The sequence below is a fragment of the Nannobrachium achirus genome, assembly GCF_963921795.1.
Source record: "Nannobrachium achirus genome assembly, chromosome: 18".
NCBI classification, from domain to species: domain Eukaryota; kingdom Metazoa; phylum Chordata; class Actinopteri; order Myctophiformes; family Myctophidae; genus Nannobrachium; species Nannobrachium achirus.
In genome coordinates this window covers 18,657,384-18,675,176 of record NC_137825.1, presented here as the reverse complement: position 1 = coordinate 18,675,176, position 17,793 = coordinate 18,657,384, and the positions used below count along the sequence as shown (strand labels likewise).

The window sequence follows — 17,793 nt, the reverse complement described above, 5'->3', positions numbered from 1 at the left end:
ACTTGAATAAATCCACCATGTTATTTTTTAAATGTGCTGTCTTACATCAGGTATGATGGGAGGGGTCAGCGTTCCTTTCCTTAAACCATCCCAGTTAAACACTTCAAACCACCTGAGAGAAAGAGAGAGAGAGAGAGAGAGAGAGAGAGAGAGAGAGAGAGAGAGAGAGAGAGTTAATGAATATTTCATCATTTATATGCAATCATTCAATCAGTTCAGTATACAGCTTCATATACAGCTTCATTGGCACGTATGGATCACCGTCCAAAAGATCAAATCAAACCAAAACCACGTTTAAATACAAATAAATAAGGTACTAAACCTCAAAGTAAACATCAGCAGAATACATGCAGGACTCCTCCATGAAACCACGACTCGCTGAAAGAGGATGTTTGTTTGGGGAGGAGAAAGAAACCTCCTATCTCTATATTCTAACTTTTATTTTCTTCTCGTAAACGAATGCCCTACTTCAGGGGTCTTCAACGTTTTCAAGCCAAGGACCCCTTAGCTGAGAGAGAGAGAGATGAAGCAGGGACCCCCCACAACCTGTTCATAGATTCCATATAGTTTCATCGTTTGACAGCATAATCGTCAGTGTATTTTGGTTTCATGTATGTGGGTGGGCAACAAGCCAATTTGTGCCTTGTTATTTATATCAGGTTGCACTTGTTGGTGGTTTATGTTCCCTCATTGGCTAAAGGCCCTGCCTTTGCACAGTCGGCCGAATACAGACAGCACTTGCATGCTCTGCTGGCGCAAGTAAATGAGAGAGAGAGAGTCTGACAGAGACAGAGAGACACAGGAAGGAGGGACGGAGTGTGGAAGAAGAGAAATAATAAGAGGGAAAGATCAAGGCAAGCGAGTGAGAAAGGATGATAATGAAAGGTTGTGTGAGCTGTTCAGTGCATCAGTGAGAAGCTGTGTGGACTGACTTGTGTTTCTGGATGTCCTTCACTCCGTTCTTCAGGTTCCCCAGTCTCTCTGAAGGGTTGTCTCTGAGGGGACAGACACACACACCACAACATTTTTAAATAGACATTTCAAATACAATGTATCCAGTGTATGTATGTATATAAGCAGCGCGAGGCATTGTGAGCTTGTAGATCTGCTATTTTTGGCCACAGTTCTCAGAATATGGACACTAGGCTTCAAGTTGTTCATATAAAAAGAATTGGAAGATTTGGAGGACCCCCTGTAGTAACTCTGAGGACACCCTAGGGGTCCCGGATCCCCTGTTGAAGACCCCTGCTCGACTGTATGTATCCATTGATTGATTGATTGATTATTTTATTAGACAAAAATGGAGAACAGTACAAGTATAGTCAATACAATTGAAATGTACTACAGTACAAGTACAGTTAAACACCCTGCCTAAAAGGAACATCCCAAATAAGACTTTTTACGGTCTTTTTTACGTTGGAAGCCCTCTGTATTTAATTCATGGACATAATAAATAGCAAGCAAAGAAAACATACAATAATATTGCAGTTTATAAAAAAACACTATATGTACAGGATAGGGAAAACAAGGGGGTGGGGGTGCTCACTTCTCGCCTGTCTCTGGGAGAAGTGATAACTACCTCCTTCTCTGGCCTCCTGAAAGGTGAGTTTTCAGGGCAGTTTTGAAGGATGCCAGCGAGCTACATGTTTTAAGGGAGGTAGTCAAGGAATCCCACACCTGGGTGGCAGTGATGTAGAAGGAGAATTTACCCATATTTGTCTTATGGGTTTGTGTTATTAGATCATTGTGTGCGTTCCCTCTGGTGTTGTGGCTGTGGGTGTCGCTAACTTTTTGGAGATAATGCATCCATCTGTCTGTGAACCTCTGTATCTGTCTATATGTGCCTGTCTGACTGTGTTTGTACACCTACCTACCTATCTGTCTGTCTGTCTGTCTGTCTGTCTGTCTGACTAACTGTCTGTGTGTGTACCTGTCTACCTGCAGAGCTTCTTGATGAGGTTAGCAGCATTCTTGTGGATCTTCTTGGGGAACTCCACCATGTCGATGCCTCTCAGTATGATGTTGTATGTTTTCATAGGATCAGGACCTGTGAATGGAGGGCTGGAGGGAGAGAGAGGGAGAGGGAGAGGGAGAGGGAGAGTTGATGAATATTACATAATTTCAATTAAATGATTTCAATTCAGTACAGCTTTATTGGCATGGCTGCATACATTACAATTATGCCATAGCAGGTGACAGTGACATAGAATACTCTGTTACTGTATACTCTGCTTCACCATCATCCCAATTATCTTCTACTGTAACTGTACCTTAGTTCATTAGAAAATAAAATACAAAATAAAATATTATTACTAATATGTGTGTTGCCTCATTAGTTGTTGAGGTATTTGCATGGGAATTCATCCTGTGCATTTAATCAATTTAAAAATAATTTAGGCCAATGACCCGCTACATATTGCATAACATTGTTTGCAGACTAAACGTTTTCATATTTCATGGATAGCTGCATAGGCTTTTTTGACAGCAATATCATCAGCATTATGTTAATTAATGAGTCTGTTTTTTTTATATGAATACGTTCGATTCATATTAATGTAATGTAATTTCAGATATTTAACCATTTAAACCCTCACCCTAACTTAACCCCTTAGTTGAGAGAGAGATGAAGCAGGGACCCCCACTACCATATAGCTTCCATATAGTTTCATTGTTTGACAGCACAATCGTCAGTGTATTTTGGATTCATGTCAATTTGTGTTTTCAGATATTTAACCACTTGAACCGTCAATACTTAATAAACTTTACCTTTCACTCTGTACTTAGTCTACTTTATTGTCATGTGTTCAGTAGTCCCACCTGCCGGTCAGCAGCTCATACATCAGGATGCCCAGGGACCAGTAGTCAGCAGAGAGGTCGTGACCCTTGTTCAGGATGATCTCTGGAGCCACGTACTCCGGTGTTCCACAGAACGTCCAGGTCTTCTTCCCCAAACCGATCTTCTTGGCGAAGCCAAAGTCCACCTGAACACACACACGCGCACACACGCACACACACACGCGCACACACACACACACACACACACACACACACACACACACACACACACACACACACACACACACACACACACACACACACACACACACACACACAGATGAGAGAGGACAAGAGTAAAGTTTTTGTTGCTTGTTTTTTTTTTTGTCTGGGTACTATGGATGGAAATGAGCATTCTTTTTTTCTTTTTTATCCCACGATTTTGTAACCCATTTTTTCACCCAGTGCCAATTGCCTAAGCTGCAGTCCTGGTTTCTGCGCCGCCGATATTTGCCGTCCACTCCAATGCAATCCAGGATCTTTAGAGCTAATTTTCTCTGTTCTATGCCTTTCTATGAGGGGCGCAGGGTTTAATCACGGCTAAATCGCAGAAAATTGGGCTTCTCCGCACGGCTTGTGCATATACAGCGTATGTCTATGGTGGATTCTCTGGCCACTGGGCGCCCTCTAGTGGAGATTCCGGGCACTGGAGTTAATATGCACTTAAGGTGCATTAAAATGCAATGAGGAGGAGAGGAGAGGAGCAGTACCAGCTTGGCGTATCCTCTGCTGTCCAGGATGAGGTTCTCAGGCTTCAGGTCTCTGTAGATGATTCCTTTAGAGTGCAGGTAGGAGAAGGCCTCCACCACACACGCTGTGTAGAACCTCGTGGTCGAGTCCTCGAACGAACCCCTGCACGCAAACACACACGCACACACACACACACACACACACACACACACACACACACACACACACACACACACACACACACACACACACACACACACACACACACACACGTGCGTCAAGCCCAGCAGATTGCCTGGAATGTAAATACAGTGCGTGTGTGTGTGTGTGTGTGTGTGTGTGTGTGTGTGTGTGTGTGTGTGTGTGTGTGTGTGTGTGTGTGTGTGTGTGTGTGTGTCCTCTGTACCTGTCTCTCAGTATGGTCCACAGCTCTCCTCCCAGACAGGCCTCCATCAACATGTACAGATATTTGCTGTCCTTAAAGCTTCGATACAACCTGACAGGGGCGTCACAAGGGGGAGAAAAGTGGGACTGAGTTACTAGGGCCCAAGGTGGAGGGGCCTTCATTATTTAGCTATTGATTATTATTTTTTTAATAGCAGATATACAAGCTCACAGCGTGGCACCGAGTACGCGCTGCAAGCTTGTAGATCTGCTAGTTTTGAAAAGTTGTGAAAATGTGTGTAAATCTTTGAATATAGGCCTATGTATTTTTTAAGCGAACATTTGTAACTCAAATTTTGCTTCTGGGGGGTCCCTGGAACTACATATTTTGAGATGGTAAACACTGGTTTTTCAAAAAAACCTTAGAAGGAGTTGAAATATTCAAAGACTTGCACAAATTTCCACGATTTTTCAAAAATAGCAGATCTACAAGCTCGCAGCTGTGAGCTTGTATATCTGCTATTTTTCTATAGTTAAAGCACAAAATAATGCGTAATAATGCGTTCCCAGTCTAAATGGGTTAACCCCCGCCCCCCCATGAAGAACATTCATGGGGGGCCCGCAGTGAATCCTTGTACCCAGGGCCCAGAATTTGGTGCGACAGCCCTAAAACCTCACGCACGCACACATTTTGTATTCGAAATAAGAAATCGTTCCTTATTTGGGAATTAAAAGACATGTCCCTTAATTGAACTGATAAGGGACACACTTCACTTTATTCCTTATTTTCAATTATCAATCAATATAGGCTACGGTGACATTTTATCTTTTTCTGGGTGTCTCTTCTTTTCCCTGGAAATTAGGGACGCCCATAGGTGTCACTTCTTTGAATGTGACCCCAACATGAAGGAAGGTGATGGAGCGCTACCTGACGATGAAGTCTGAGTGAGCCTCGGTCATGATGTGTTTCTCTGAGCGGATGTGTTCCTGCTGCCTGGTGTCCACGATGTGACGCTTCTTTAGGATCTTCATGGCAAACGTCTTCACCTCCTCGTTCTTCAGCTGCACCTAACACACACACGCACACGCACACGCACACGCACACACACACACACACACACACACACACACACACACACACACACACGTTTGTGTTACTATAATCGTGAGGACATCAATGCTTTAGGACGGCAGTTTCTATGAATGCCTTTTTCACACAATTCTTCTGAGTGTGGGGGACATTTGGTACTCACAAGCATAGTCAGTCATACAAGTAAAGAATTAATCACACAATATCAGGAGATGCTACAGGTTAATCCTTCTGTTTTGTCAAAGTAATGAACATCCATACAGAATATGCATCTGCTGTGTACTTTGTTGCGACCGTAGGTCGTAGTTTAGTATACGAACGGTCACAGCTTGACCGTATCTCTGTCTATAACGCCTGACACTGTGGTTCCCCTGACACATCACTGTGACATCACAGGTGACTTCATGATTTCAGATAATCAGAGCAGAGATCTCCATATATGGGCATAAAAGAGAATCTCCATATATGGGCATAAAAGGGATTGTATGTATGATGTCAGACGACAATCCATATTTGGCCAAGACAGATGGCCCAGACAGATGGCGTGACCTCACCCTTAGGCGTCTTACTGGTGGGTATGTCTATGTACTTTATGTCCATGTGTACTTTGTGTGTGTTTAGGCATACTTTGTGTGTTTGTGGACATGGTGTTGCTGTGTTTGTTTACATCATGTTGCCTGTGGTAATGACCTCCACAGCATGTGTGTATACATGCTGCTCCCCCTGTACTGAGACATTAATATCCTTGACCTCTGAACTGTCTGCATATAGACCCATGACATAATCACTATTCCTGAACTGAGGGCAGACCTGAGCGAGCGAGCGAGCGAGAGAGAGAGAGAGAGAGAGAGAGAGAGAGAGAGAGAGAGAGAGGAGAGGGGAAGGAGGAGAGAGTGTGAAGGTGAAACTCTACCGTTTTCCAAAAAAGGAAGGAAATCCCGGCAGGATTTCCCAGAATGCCCCAGGAGATATTTTTAACTCTCTCCACATGCTGTACACAAACCTTGACACCTGTCTCCCTATCCGTCTGTCTGTTGGTCTGTCTACATATCTACCTACTGTACATGCCTACCTATATACATGCCTAGCACCCTTTCTTAAAATCATTTCTTAAAAAGCTTTACGATGTGCATTATACTGTATTCACACCAACATACTGATACACTGACGGCGGAGGAAGCCATGCCAAGTGGACAATCTACTCATTTGCAGCAGTTAGGACAGGGGTTCTCAAACCTTTTTAGGTTGTGACCCCCAAAATAAACATAATATATGAACTGGGGACCCCCCACCCTGACAAGCAATTGGAATTGTTCTGTAGGTATTACATTTAATGTGACTCGGTTCCACAGATAAATATTGTGAAAATAGCAGATCTACATGCTCACAACGTCCGCCTCTTGCTTACTTCATATTTGGCAGTTTGGCCAGTTTGGTATTAAAACGGTCTGGAAAGTCCTTAAATTGTCACTTTATAAATGTGCAGATACCCTGTATACACTCATGTAGGTTTGTTTGGGGGGCTCTCTCTATTCCGACATGTCGCCACTCCGACAGTGACTTCTTATTGTCGGAGTGGCAACACGTCCATAGAGGTTAAGGTTATCGTTAGGGTAAGAGATAGGGTTAGTATCTGTCGGAAAGGAGACATGTTGGAATGGAGAGATGCACACGGTTTGTTTAGCATTGAGTGAGATTTTTTTTTTTACATTAAGCTAATTATCTGGGGACCCCACAAAATAACCCCAAGTTTGAGAACCACTGAGTTAGGAGTTCAGGGTGTTGCTCAAGGATATTTACTGTAGACACGAAGCAAGGAGGAGTCGGGGATCGACCCGGGGTCCTGTGGCTTCCCGCACTGCCACTCTACCCCGCTGAGCTGCCCCTGTTTGTCCTCTAAGGAAGGTTCAAAATAGATCCTGAGGCATTCTGGGATATCCTTGGCAGGGGATCCCTAGCCTGCCCCGGAGACATCCATCGTGATTCACCGCTACGCAATTTAATATGTTAATCTGTCCAGGCTGGGGGGTTCCTCCACTCCTGTACTGTACTGCTCCCCTCCACTCCTCCAAACATCATTCTGTCTATGTGTGTGTGTGTGTGGACCCCAGGGAGATTAGCTGATGTCATACAGGCCGCTTTGATTGATTGAATACTTTATCAACAAGATTGTTAACAGGTCATGTACAGTCAAAAGTTATGGACATCCAGTGTGAAGTGAGCGGTGACCTTTAAGTGTGAATCTTATGTCCTGCAGGATTATTGTTTGTAATGTTAGTTGAAATATGCATAATTATAAGGTTATTATATTCTGGGACATATCTGACTAGTTATGTATGTATTATTTATCTGGCCTCGATCGGACCCTCTCTGATTAATTAAGTGGTTGAATACATATCTGAAAACACAAATTTACATATGGAATCTATGAAAAGGTTGTGGGGGGTCACTGCTTCATCTCTCTCTCAACTAAGGGGTCCTTGGCCTGAAAATGTTGAAGACCCCAGATCTACTGTATACAGTATCGGTTGAATGTCAATATCCAATAGGTTGTCTTATCCCCAGCGGAACAGAACAGGGTGGTAAGCAGTTCACATGACTGCGGGGGTCCAGTTACCAGCGTTAGCACCGCAATGGAAACTCATCTCAAATAGAATCCCGGGGGAGTACAGCATACTGTACTTAACACACGTGCTTCACATACAGCGATTTGACAAACATATACAGTATATACAAATATATATACTTACACCCCCCCAGACACACACAAACCCACACGGGGGGGGGGGGGGGGGGGCATGCAATGTTATACTTCAGCTATTGAAAAATAGCAGATATAAAAGCTCACAGCACTGCGAGCTTGTAGGTCTGCTATTTTCAAAAAGTCAAAAGAAATATTTGAATATTATGTATTTTTTAAGCATCTTGCTTCTGGGGGGTCCCTGGAACTAAATATTTTGAGATGGGGGTCCGTGGCCAAATACATATCATGTTGGGGATCCTTCATATGAACAGGTTTGAGATGCACCACTGACATATAGAAACATGGGGTTTTCAAAATAATGCGTAATAATGTGTTCCCAGGCTAAATGGGTTAAGCCCCCTCCCCCTATGAAGAACATTCATGGGGGGCCCGCAGTGAATCCTTGTACCCAGCCAGGGCCCAGGATTTGGTGCGACACCCCTGTGTACCCACGAGGCATGCAGGCAATCGCAATGGGAAGTGTGTGAGTCTGAGTGCGGTGTGGGCCCTGATGTTGGTAGTATAGCCTCATAACCCCATGGAATAAGTTCAATCGGAACCAGAATTTGTTGGGTATGGAGAGCATTTCATTCACATTTGTCCCTAAAAATAGATGAGTGCGAATCGGAAAATATTTGGTCAGCACACACTGAGAGGGAGGGAGGGGAGTGAGTGAGTGAGTGAGTGAGTGAGTGAGTGAGTGAGTGAGTGAGTGAGTGAGTGAGTGAGTGAGTGAGTAAGAGAGAGAGACTTGCAGGCACTTCACAGACAATTATTTTAAGAAAAACATTCATTTCTGGCAAAAGTATGCCACAACTGACAAGATGACATCCTTTTAGTCAATCAGGCTTTTTCACGAAGCGTAGAACTTATTATTTATTATTCATATATTTGCCCAGTACTGTGTAAGATTTATTTCCTCTCACAAATGCACAGAACAGTGCCAAACTGTATTTGATTGTGTAGTCGCAGTTAATCATGTCATATGATGTTCTGACCTTTAGTTTGGGATGATCTAGATTCTAGTTGGGTTACATCTAGTCTAGGGTTGGGTCTAATCTGGTTGGGCCTGAATACCTTTTTACACTTTGAGTGACAGAACTAGGGGACCCAGTTTCTCAGCGTCAGTACATAAACCATATCAGACGACTCCTGTCCTGCTGTGTGTGTGTGTGTGTGTGTGTGTGTGTGTGTGTGTGTGTGTGTGTGTGTGTGTGTGTGTGTGTGTGTGTGTGTGTGTGTGTGTGTGTGTGTGTGTTATGAGTGGCATCTAGAGCAGGACAGCTCGTGCACAACCAGGGGAATGTTGGCTTCACTAACCCATGATTTATGTGAATTCTAAATGTATTAATATCTATCTAATTTATATTGCTTTACTGTAATGTGTATTTATAAGTAACTGAATGATTTATAAGAATATAAGAATAGCCAGGCAGACAGTAAATGAATAGCTTGACCTTTTTTAGAGTGTCACACAGTCTGGGAATCAAAAGGTCCCCGGTTCAATTCCCATGGCTCCTCCTCGCTTTGAGTCGAAGTGTCCTTGAGCAAGACACTGCTCCCGCTGGGTAGGTTGTCGGTCGCCTTGCATGGTTTCCTCAGTGTGTGCTCATCGGGAGCAGTTAGAGGATCGGTGTCTCACTCAAGGACATCAGGAGGAGCCTGGGATCAAACCTGGAACCTTTGGATTCCAAGACAGCCGCTCTACCTCGAGCCATTGCCGGCCGCGATAGATCGAGATCGATCAATCGAAGGATGGACGGACAGACGTCTAGACCAGTGGTTCTCAAACTTGCGGGACCCCAAGTGGGGTCCCCAAATTATTGTGTGGGGTCCCCAGATGATTAGCTTAATGTAAAAAAAAAAGTCTCACTAGCGGTAAACAAACCTACACAAGTGTATACAGGGTATCTGCACATTTATAAAGTGATACTTTAAGGACTTTCAAGACCAAACTGGCCAAACTGTCAAATATGAAGTAAGCAAGAGGCGAACATTGTGAAAATAGCAGATCTACATGCTCGCACTGCGAGCATGTAGATCTGCTATTTTCACAATATTTATCTGTGGAACCGAGTCACATTAAATGTAATAACTACAATTCCAAGTGCTCGTCAGGGTGGGGGTCCCCAGTTCATATGTTTATTTTGGGGGTCACAGCCTAAAAAAGTTTGAAAACCCCTGGTCTAGACAAACAGACAGATAAACAGTCAGACTGAACAGACACAGACAGATTATGAAAGTGAAAGGATGCACTGTTATACCAGTTCGACGCGTCCGAAGCCTCCGACTCCCAGCGTATCGATGATGTTGAAATCCGCCAGCCGCAGACCGGAGAAGAAGGCGTTCTCTGCCTCGTACCTGTAAACAAAAACATCATCCAACTCCATCAGGACCACACTGGAATTCTTACGCTTTTATGTGTATATATCCTGGGTTTACGTTATATTGTGTTTACTTGTATTTTCTTTTACCAACATCTAATAAAGACAATCTACTCAAATCACTGAGCAGCAAGGGACAGGCTATGGAGACAGCAATACAACAGAATATTAGGAGACACAGAGATATCATGGCTCTCGAGTGGAAACCTTGTAGGCTGCTATGTCCAAATCCTTTTGATTATTTTCAAACAACAATTTGATTTAATGTTGTGTAAACAGCAGATCTGCACACAACGTTTCACTCAGCGACACATTGTGAGCTTGTAGATCTGCTATTTCTTCACGACTTTTGTTGCTTGTATGATTAAGTAGGGCATTCATTTGTGAAAAAGATCTGCCCGATGGCATGACTATATTTTGATATACAGTATGTCCAAAAACCTTTCCGGAATGGGAAAAAGAACCTGTGTTCCAGTGGATCCAATGTAGTTATTTAGTCACAAGCTCGAGTTAATATTTTTCATGGGTTAACCTCTTGAACCCTAACACCCTCTTATTCTGGGGAGGGGGGGGGGGGCTGGCGAATGCACGGGACATAGCCAGAAATAGCCGATTTACAAGCTCACATGCAGTGCTCGTAAATTTGCTATTTATGGGCGAGGAGATTTGGTGTGGAAGTAAATAAGAGCAGAGGAAGAGAGAAGTACACTTTGACATTCAGGTCTGTTTCAGAATACTTTCAACCTGGTGTTACTATCTCCTATTCACAACAGGTTGCATCGCTACTGGTAATGGGGAATTAATTCATGAAGAAAAAACACAAAAAACATTAAAAACAATACACAATACTATATTTCTGCCCAAAAGCGATGATATGTGAACGGATAACCAAAAGAAAATGGGATAAAAATTTTGAGGCATTCATAGAGATGATAATATATATACATATGGCTCATATTAGGAGGTTTGATGGTGTAAGAAATAAACCAAGAGAGAGAGAGAGAGAGAGAGAGAGAGAGAGAGAGAGAGAGAGAGAGGTTGTATCACATACAAATGTCAACGAGCTATCCTGCTGCGTGATTTAGAGATTATCTGAAGAACGAGAGAGAATACAGATGCAGAGAGTGAGAGAGACAGAGAGGGGACAGGAGAGCATAGCTTGTGACACAGCTTGATAAGACTCCAATCTGGATGAGGAAATCAGATTTGGAGCTGCCTGCCACCCTTTGGGGGGGGGGGGGGGGTCCAAGTCAGCGGACCAGAGTCGTACCTGCTGCATTTGACCACGTGGAAAAAGGGCCACTTCTTGGAGGTGTGAATGGAGTAGGAGACGACGGGGCAGGGAGGGGGCGGCGAGGAGGAGGCCTCTCTGCGCCTCCTCAACGGGACAGGGAGTAAATCTCTCATGTCACTCTGTCAGTCTGATGAGTATAAACGGAAACCAGGACACACGGGGAGGCTGGTATAGGGACGGTGTGTCGCTGCGCTATCGTTCTTTACCTGAAGGAATGTTTCCGGTCCACTAAAACGTGGCTACGAAAGGAGTCAGTAGAGCTTTCAGTGTTACAACCGTATGCAGCTCTGTTCAGCACAACACTTTAAAAGCTTGTCAGCGGAATAATGTGGTCAAAGAGCACTTCATAAAAGCAATCCAGCTTCCAGCTTCGCTTAGCCAGCAGACCTGGTCAGCTACATATATATATATATATATATATATATATATATATATATATATATTGATATTTCAGTTCAGTCGGTGCAGTCAACAAAAACCCCCAAGACTAGGAGATATGTGAACAGTCATCAATTTTGAGCATCCAGCGGAGTCTCCTTTTTTTACGAGAAGGTTCTGCACAGCGTCTCAAACGAGGATCTCTGTCTCCATTTCCACTCTACATAGTGGGGGCAGGGGAGGGTCTCGGCTAGGGGTCCGGGGGACTGTGGTGGTACCAGCGGTCCGAGGTGATGGTGGGTGTGCCGGGGGAGCAGTGAGGCAGCCAGCTCCTCGCGCTGCGTCTGCATGTAGTCGGGTCCGAAACAGGGTCAGGACAGGTCCCAAGATGAATGGGACGGTGTCAGAATCCACTGGGGAACACCTCTGAGCAATGCATCGTTTCCAAAAACAAATAAATTAATAAAAAACAATTGAACGTAACAAAAATTATCTTAAGCGCTGTGTGTCTGCACAAAGACAGAATGCAGAGACTAAACCTTTAATTACTTTTCCCAAAAGATTGAGCTGCTCTCAACTCCTCAAAGAATATCAATAACAATATATTCCAGTCAATACAAACGCTTCAGAGTCTGTTGAGAAGTAATCACCAAAGTAGAAAAAAGGACCGGAGGAGTTTCCCCACTTGAAGAAAGTCCAAACCAAGCTGTTCAAAACCAGTGGGTCAGTCCTCCATCAGACACTGAGACGCAGTGACTGACCAGCACTTCAAACAGAAAGCGTTCGGGGAGTTCCTTCTCCGTGCCAAAACGACGTCCACAGAGCACAGCTTCCCCTCAGTGCCACTGCATATATAACTAACACTACGCTGACTGGAGAGCCTAGCTAAGCGCGTGGCTGGCAGTATTTTTAGCACGTGGAAAAGTTGCTCAGAGGTCCATGACAGTTAGCGCGCCTCTCACATTTACACTGCTGCTGCTGTAACGGGGGAGCATGCGACTTCTCATGTTAAAACTAATCCTGGGATTCTGTGCCGATGAAAACTGTGCAATAGATTACCTCCTCCTGACCTTTCTATTGTAAATAGCATTTATTTTGTGTTTTACGACTGTTTTGTGTTTCATTCGATGTTATATGAGTAAAAAAAGGACCCCAATTGAAACAAGCCCAAAAGCTTTCTTGAGGCGTTTAACCTCTTGACCTTGTACCAGTGAACTGGTAAAAGTAAAAGTACGGAATTTGGAAATACAGTTGTACAGTTGTGTGATGTGTGCTTCATATTATTTTGATGGATGCTAGGTCCAGTATCGTGATTGCTGACTTTGAGTCTAATGTAAGCGATATGATATAAAATTGCATAACGGAATGGAAACTGACAACCTAGTGTTTTCTGTTTACCATTTCCATAGCAACACTCCCACTGTCCAGTAGTGTGAACTGATGGACAGACAGAGACACCTGGTGTGTGTGTGTGTGTGTGTGTGTGTGTGTGTGTGTGTGTGTGTGTGTGTGTGTGTGTGTGTGTGTGTGTGTGTGTGTGTGTGTGTGTGTGTGTGTGTGTGTGTGTGTGTGAATTCACAGACAGCTAGAGATAGGTCAAGGTGCTATGATAAATGTGTTTATAGAATTTTATGGGATTGTGATTATGTCTACACATAATTATGTCTCTGTCACGCACGCACACGCACTCATGCACGCACACACACTGTTTATATTACTAGTTACTACTAGGCTATAATGTTAAGGCTGATGATAGGTTATTGGTTTACCTATGCTCCTAGATTACTCTATGCATTTGATGTTCTTACCTTGTGTCTACATTGCTTATACTGTAAATCGCTCTGGATTAAGAGCATCAGCTAAATGCTGAGATTGTAAATTGTACTTGTGAGGACAACATTTTTGGACTGATTTTATGAATACCGGTTTTTACCATGTGTTTGCATTTTAAGCCTAAACCCAAAGCTGAAAATAGCTGAACAACACATCTAAACCAGCCTACCCTAACCTCTCATCCTAATCCTAACCTGAATCATTTTCCAATTGTAACCCTAACTGCCCAAATGTTATTTAAAGGAGTAGTTCACCCCCAAAGTTCACCCCCAAAATGTAATTATTTTCTATTGATTAATCATGCCATGGAGACTTCAGTTAAATACATTAAATAAAAAGTATATATTATTGTAAATTTACCCCCATTGATTCTGGATGGGGACCCAAATAAGGCCCTGGATGGGGACCCAAATGCATTTGGGTCAGAATCAATGGGGGAAATTTTTGTTTCAAGGGTCAAGTAAATTTACCCCCATTGATTCTCACCTTGTATTTGGGTCCCCATTCAGAATCGATGGGGACATGACTAATCAATAGAAAAAAAGTCATTTTGATATACTTTATACATACATCACTTGTGGGGACATTACATAGACTTCCATTCATTTTTATGCAAGTCCTGAGGCCTTACCCTAACCTCTATCCCTAAACCTAACCCCTAACCGTTGTGGGGACCTACTATTTTGTCCCCACACTGTCAGAGGTCCCCTGCAGGTGACTGTGTGAACATGCGTTTAGTCCCCATAAGTATAGCTACACACACACACACACACACACACACACACACACACACACACACACACACACACACACACACACACACACACACTGCGGCAGTTGGTACGTTTCCGCAGTGCAGTAAGAGGGACGTGATGGTGTCGGGTACCATCAGTGTCAGACAGTCTGACAGCAGACAGGACCGGGTGGTCGTCTGTGTGCCTCATGATGACACCAACACTAGCAGGTTGCCGGTTCTATTCCCTGACTAGCTGAACGTACACAGCAAGACACTAGTCCAGGCCAGGGGTTCTTTCTAGGCTGTGCCACCCAAAATAAACATATTTGAACTGGGTACCCTGACAAGCACTTGGAATTGTAGGTATTAACATTTAATGTGACTCAGTTCAACAGATAAATATTGTACTCACAACTCACAATGCCTCGCCATTGCGAGGCGTTGTGAGCATGTAGATCGGCTATTTTCACAATGTTCGCCTCTTGCTTACTTAATATTTAACAGTTTGGCCAGTTTGGTATTAAAACGGTCTTGATAGTCCTTAAATTGTCACTCTATAAATGTGCAGATACCCTGTACACTACTGTATGTTGGTTCGTTTACCGTTGAGTGAGAAGAAAAAAATAACATTAAGCTAATCATCTGGGGACCCCACAAAATAATTTGGGGACCCCACTTGGGGTCCCGACCCCAAGTTTGAGAAACACTGCACTAGTCTTATCTGACCGACTGCACTGTACCCAGTGGACAGATTGTGTCCATATCCCTCTGCGTGTGCGTGTGTGTGTGTGTGTGTGTGTGTGTGTGTGTGTGTGTGTGTGTGTGTGTGTGTGTGTGAGAGAGAGAGAGAGAGAGAGAACGCATGCATGTATGTACGCGTGCACATTTCACCCCAATCCACCCTGCATCTCTTAAATAGCATACCACAGTGATTAGCTATCCGGTGCGTGCGTGCATGCGTGTGTGTGTGTGTGTGTGTGTGTGTGTGTGTGTGTGTGTGTGTGTGTGTGTGTGTGTGTGTGTGTGTGTGTGTGTGTGTGTGTGTGTGTGTGTGTGTGTGTGTGTGTGTGTGTGTGTGGCCGTCCGTCCATACAGCTGTCATAACAGGTATTAACCCCCAGTACAGGGACCGTTGCCTACGGCAACATGGGAGTGAATGAGAGTATTTAACCTGCATGCTTTACAAGACCCCTGTCAGCAGCTGCATGAGCCTCAACATGGAGCCTAGTTTATACACGGCTTTATAGAGTGGTTACAAACATTTACATTGCAAGGACCCCCAAATTAAATGTAATTTGGCTGTGAAACCGCAATATTTTGTGCCAGGGACCCCCGTACAGGATGTTTTGTTGTTGAAATGTTATTAATTGCGACCATAGGTTGCAGATTAGTATGTGAACAGTCACAGCTTGTCCGTATGTATCTCTGTCTATAATGCCTGACACTGTGGTTCTATGGATTTGTCGCTCTGACATCACTGTGTTGTCAGGGGAACCAATCTAACAGAAAGGGTTTGTCGCTCTGACATCACGCTCTGGCTTCACTGTGATCTTACACTAACATAATCCCTTGTATGCCCATATATGGAGTTCCCTGATGTCATCAATATTAAGCCCATATCTAACAGGACTTCATATGGGAATGCCCAAAAATGGAGGCCACATCGGCCACATACCGGTATCACACTAACAGAAACAGTATTCTACAGACAGGGATCTCCATGTATGGGCATAAAAGGGTGTGGTGTCAGATGTCATAGACATCATAATACTCTCACATAACAAATACTGAGTAAGCATGTTTGGGCTCTCACAGCGTATCTCCATATACAGTACATGGATCTCCATATATGGGTACCAGTGGTCTCCATATATGGGTACCAGTGGTTTCCATATATGGGTAACTGGTCCGATATACAGTACTGTACATCACTGGCCAGACGGCCAAGACATGGCGAGACCTCGCCCTTTAGGGCGAGGTCGTATGTCGCCCTGAGGCGTCTTACTAGTGCCCATATATAGTGTTACATGTTGGAGTGCCCGTTGTGGTGGGCCAGTCAGTGATGTCAGAGTATCAGAGTATCAGACATCACTATAGTGAGTGTTGAGTGAGTGTTGAGTGTTGAGTGTGCATTATCGTCTCCGCTTACCCATTTAGAACGGATATTATTGTGTATCATTGTGTATCATTATTTTATGCTGTAACTATTGAAAAATAGCAGATATACAAGCTCACAGCGTGGCACTCGGTGCTTGTAGATCTGCTATTTTAGAAAAATCGTGAAAATTGGAATTTTGACCCGATTCTATAAGTGTCTAAGGTTTTTTTAAAAACCTATGTTTCTATGTCAGCAATCTGGCTAGCCATCGTCAAAGAAAAGGTCCTTTTCACTTAACTGGAGCTCAGTTGGTCTGTTCTTGAGAGACTACTATGTCAGTGGTGCTCAAACCTTTTCATGTGAAGGACCCCCAAAATGATATGTATTTGGCCACGGACCCCCATCACAAAATATTCAGTTCCAGGGACCACCCCCAGATGCAAAATTTGAGTTACAAACGTTCGCTTTGAAAATACATATATATTCAAAGATTTGCACACATTTTCACGACTTTTTCCAAAAATAGCGGATCTACAAGCTGGCAGAGAGCTTGTATATCTGCTATTTTTCACTGCTGCACAGCCCGTAGCAACATACCCATTTCTGCAACCCTTGCGTAACGTTCCTCAGAGAACCCAGGTCAGACCCAAATGGGCCAAGTTCTCAATTTCACCCTATCCCAGCGGGGATTCTGTCCCACTGGGCACTGACCTTTCATGAGGATCCGGGAAATTTCATCTGGGAAATACTATAGCATTGGGGTCCGTAACTTTTGGAAGGAGGCTTCATTGCCTTCATTCTATACACTGTGCATAATCTCTCGTGCGGTAGCGCTCCGAAGATCACCCTATACCAGAGTAGTTGTATGGTTGGGGGTTTATTTTTTATCCGGTTAATCAGAATGAGAGTAAGAGTTTATCTACTATCTTAAATTGCAGGGGTGTAAAATTGATCTCTTTGGATGGGAGTCCCAAGATGAAGGTGCCCGGATCCTTCTTTATTTGAACACGTGCCACCTAGCTCCAATAGCTGGAAATCCATTTACATTCCCAGAAATAGTCATACTAAGTTCCCAGATCCGTACGACATTTCGAACACATAGGTGATATTGAGCGGTCCATTTTGTTTAGAATCACGAGTGTAATGTGTAATCTATGGAGAATTTTGTATTGTGTTTCTCTTAGTCTGTTTATATAAATAAACCTTCTTTTTAATTTCTAAAGAAATATTTTATTTTATGTTTTACTTTTTGATAATCTTTTGAAATATTTTTTAAACTATTGCAGTATAAAGAAATAAGCCCCATGTTTGTGCCCCCAGCAACCCAA

The 17,793-nt window shown here is 43.5% G+C and overlaps 1 protein-coding gene across 8 annotated transcripts in view; it reads right to left on the bottom strand.

Moving 5' to 3' along the window:
* Positions 1 to 17,793, bottom strand: part of prkg1 (protein kinase cGMP-dependent 1) — a gene marked incomplete at both ends in the record, with an annotated part of 172,294 nt that overhangs the window by 935 nt on the left and 153,566 nt on the right. For all 8 annotated transcript variants that reach the window (XM_080747866.1, XM_080747861.1, XM_080747859.1 and 5 more), the window contains 8 exons: positions 46 to 112; positions 933 to 995; positions 1,939 to 2,061; positions 2,818 to 2,981; positions 3,546 to 3,687; positions 3,932 to 4,021; positions 4,838 to 4,977; positions 10,007 to 10,103. In XM_080747866.1, the coding sequence (XP_080603992.1) occupies positions 46 to 112; positions 933 to 995; positions 1,939 to 2,061; positions 2,818 to 2,981; positions 3,546 to 3,687; positions 3,932 to 4,021; positions 4,838 to 4,977; positions 10,007 to 10,103 (886 nt within the window). The remainder of the gene's footprint in view (positions 1 to 45; positions 113 to 932; positions 996 to 1,938; positions 2,062 to 2,817; positions 2,982 to 3,545; positions 3,688 to 3,931; positions 4,022 to 4,837; positions 4,978 to 10,006; positions 10,104 to 17,793) is intronic.